The sequence below is a fragment of the Pundamilia nyererei genome, unplaced genomic scaffold, assembly GCF_000239375.1.
Source record: "Pundamilia nyererei isolate P.nyererei 1_Seehausen unplaced genomic scaffold, PunNye1.0 scaffold00363, whole genome shotgun sequence".
Taxonomy (NCBI): Eukaryota; Metazoa; Chordata; class Actinopteri; order Cichliformes; family Cichlidae; genus Pundamilia; species Pundamilia nyererei.
Genome location: NW_005187764.1, coordinates 420,394 through 422,965, shown reverse-complemented (window position 1 = coordinate 422,965; position 2,572 = coordinate 420,394). Strand labels below are relative to the sequence as shown.

Genomic DNA, 2,572 nt, shown 5'->3' with positions numbered 1-2,572 from the left:
GAAGTGTACCTCTGGTGCAAATTACTGACCTCTGTCATCATTTTAGGTGGGGGAACTTGCACAATCGGTGGCTGACTAAATACTTTTTTGCCCCACTGTAAACAAACAATTTTCACCCAGAGAAATGTCGCTCACTTGGTGTTTTCCAAATCCCCTTTCTGACCAGATTTTGCAGTGATTTGTATTGTGGACTGGAATTGAACCAACAACTTCTCACTTGCCAAACCAACTATGGAGCCAAAAATAAATGATATATATACTATAGTTTTACCTTCAAATGATCAACGGATATATAGTCACTTCTTTTCTTCGACTATTGTTTCCACCAATTTATTATTTATGTAAATTTACAAGGAAATATTACACATTTTACAGACTTTTATTCCCTGTTTGGAAACTGAATGCCTCTGTTTTACAGCCCCTCAGTCGGTTTGCCAGGTGCCAAAAAACAAAGTCTGGGTACTAATGAAGTGTTTTTATAGTGTACTTTTGACTAAAAAACTGAATGTTTGAGGCACTTATGAGGTGGGTCATTGTCTCTGTCAGTGAGAAATTTGTTCATAGTAAAAAGGCGTTTTCTTTGGTCCTGTTTGACTTACGTGACTGTCTGCTTGCGTGCAGTGTCTGGGTCTGAAGCAGTGTACTGCACCACGACTTCATCCACAGCAAGGTCCTCTGGTTTTACCACAAGCTTCTCCTTTGGATCAAATATTGGAGCTTCATTCACATCCTTCACATTCACCACCACTGTGGCAGTAGAAGTGACCACAGAAACACCAGGAGCAAAAGGAATCTCATTCTCCACTGAAACCAACAGAGTGTGCTTGCTGGCCCTCTCGAAGTCCCGCTCCTGGTTGGAAGGAAAACAAAACAAACAAAAAAAAACACACACAACATGAGGGTGTTGGCACAGATTTTTGTGAGGATACAAGAAATCACAAAAATTCTGCCATCAAATGACAACATTCATAGATGACAATTATCTCCCAATATTATGAATGAATTCCTGATTTTCTTCCTACCTTTGCAGTAGATAGGATTCCTTCCTGTTTGTTAGTTCCTGTTTTTACTGTGAAAAGTCCATCAGGATCACCACTGACGATCTTGAACCTGGCGTTCCAGGCTGGAGTTTGTGGTTCATCCTCATCTGTTACTATCATCTTAACCACCACAACATCCTTTTTGTTTTCATCAACTGTTGCAGTATACTGTGAGAAAATAAAGGATGGGAGTGAAAACAGATCTAAAGCCTCCTCATTAGGGATAGAGAATAATGGCCTTATTTTGTAGTCTGTGTCATTATACTGGGCTCATTACTTACTGCACAGCTGTGGAATTTTATTAAATAAAGTTAATTCACTAAAAATGGAACAAAAGTGTTTTTAACCATATTAGCATATTTTCCATGTGCTGTCAAAGACTCACTATTCCCTGTACAAACCAGGGCACCCTGATGCATCTCAAAATCTATAGATAACTACATTTTCAATTGTGACAACTAGTTGTCAACTACGTGGAGGCAGCTCTACTATGTAGATATAAATATTATAATTTCTTTAATTATTTTTACTTAAATTGACAGCAGTATTTTACTCATTGCCGGCTGTACACATGTAAATGCCAAAGTTACACACAAAATGTAGCACATGTTGAACAGCTGCTAAAGTGCACATGCTGTGGACTTGTTTTGTTCTATTGTGGGTTTTTGCTGTTTTTACTATGTGTGAGTGCAACATTAGTAATGCATTTAGATACAGACTGAATGTGTTCTGCTTTAACAGTGTGAAAAAGCAGCAGTTAAACAGGAAGTTTCCAGTTACTTCATACTTACAGATTTCTGAGTGAAGTCTGGAGCGTTGTCATTGCTGTCCGTCACTGTGAGGATGACTTTTGTTTGTCCAGTTAACCCTTCTCCTTTCATATCTGCTGCTTGCACTGTCAGAGTGTACTGTGGATATTTCTGTTAAGATACAGGGACTGTTAAGGTAGATCAGCTCATCAACAGGAAGGAAGAAACACTGACATCAGTTTACAGACCTCTATAACACACAGCTTTCAAACTGCTGACTAGAGTTGTTCATCTATGAAGGCTTGGCACTCTGCCGAAAGGCTGAAGCGAAACTCATTTTATATTTTGCTTATGACAAATACCTGTAAACCTGATGCCATTAACTAATAATAGCCGTGTCGAAACTTTTTAAATATAGTGTATTCCCTGACCAGCTAGCAGGAGGCTGTTTGTTTGGCATGGGAAGTTCGAAACAGACGTGTCAACGCTGTGTCAAGCTTCCGAAGCACAGAAGTTTCGATACACCGCTCCAAAGCGTGGTTCAAAACACCTAGGTCATGTGACCACGACTCACCAAGGTTTTGGTGTGCTTCACCCCAGTTTTGACAGGTGGGGTACCTGCTGCTTCTACACACTGCCAAGCAGTGTTGGGTAACTACGTTATTATTGTGGTAACGAGCACGGTAACTAGTTATTAGGGCTGGGCGATATATCGAGTTTTTTAAAAATATCGATATATTTTCATACGAGATATAAGATGTGACAATATCGTTTATATCGATA

The 2,572-nt window shown here is 39.4% G+C and overlaps 1 protein-coding gene across 1 annotated transcript in view; it reads right to left on the bottom strand.

Moving 5' to 3' along the window:
• Window positions 1-2,572, bottom strand: part of LOC102211097 (B-cadherin-like) — a 38,021-nt gene that overhangs the window by 4,533 nt on the left and 30,916 nt on the right. The window contains exons 6-8 of the mRNA XM_013915788.1: window positions 1,832-1,960; window positions 1,023-1,208; window positions 600-850 (exon numbers count right to left, since the gene is read on the bottom strand). Coding sequence (XP_013771242.1) covers window positions 600-850; window positions 1,023-1,208; window positions 1,832-1,960 — 566 coding nt within the window. The remainder of the gene's footprint in view (window positions 1-599; window positions 851-1,022; window positions 1,209-1,831; window positions 1,961-2,572) is intronic.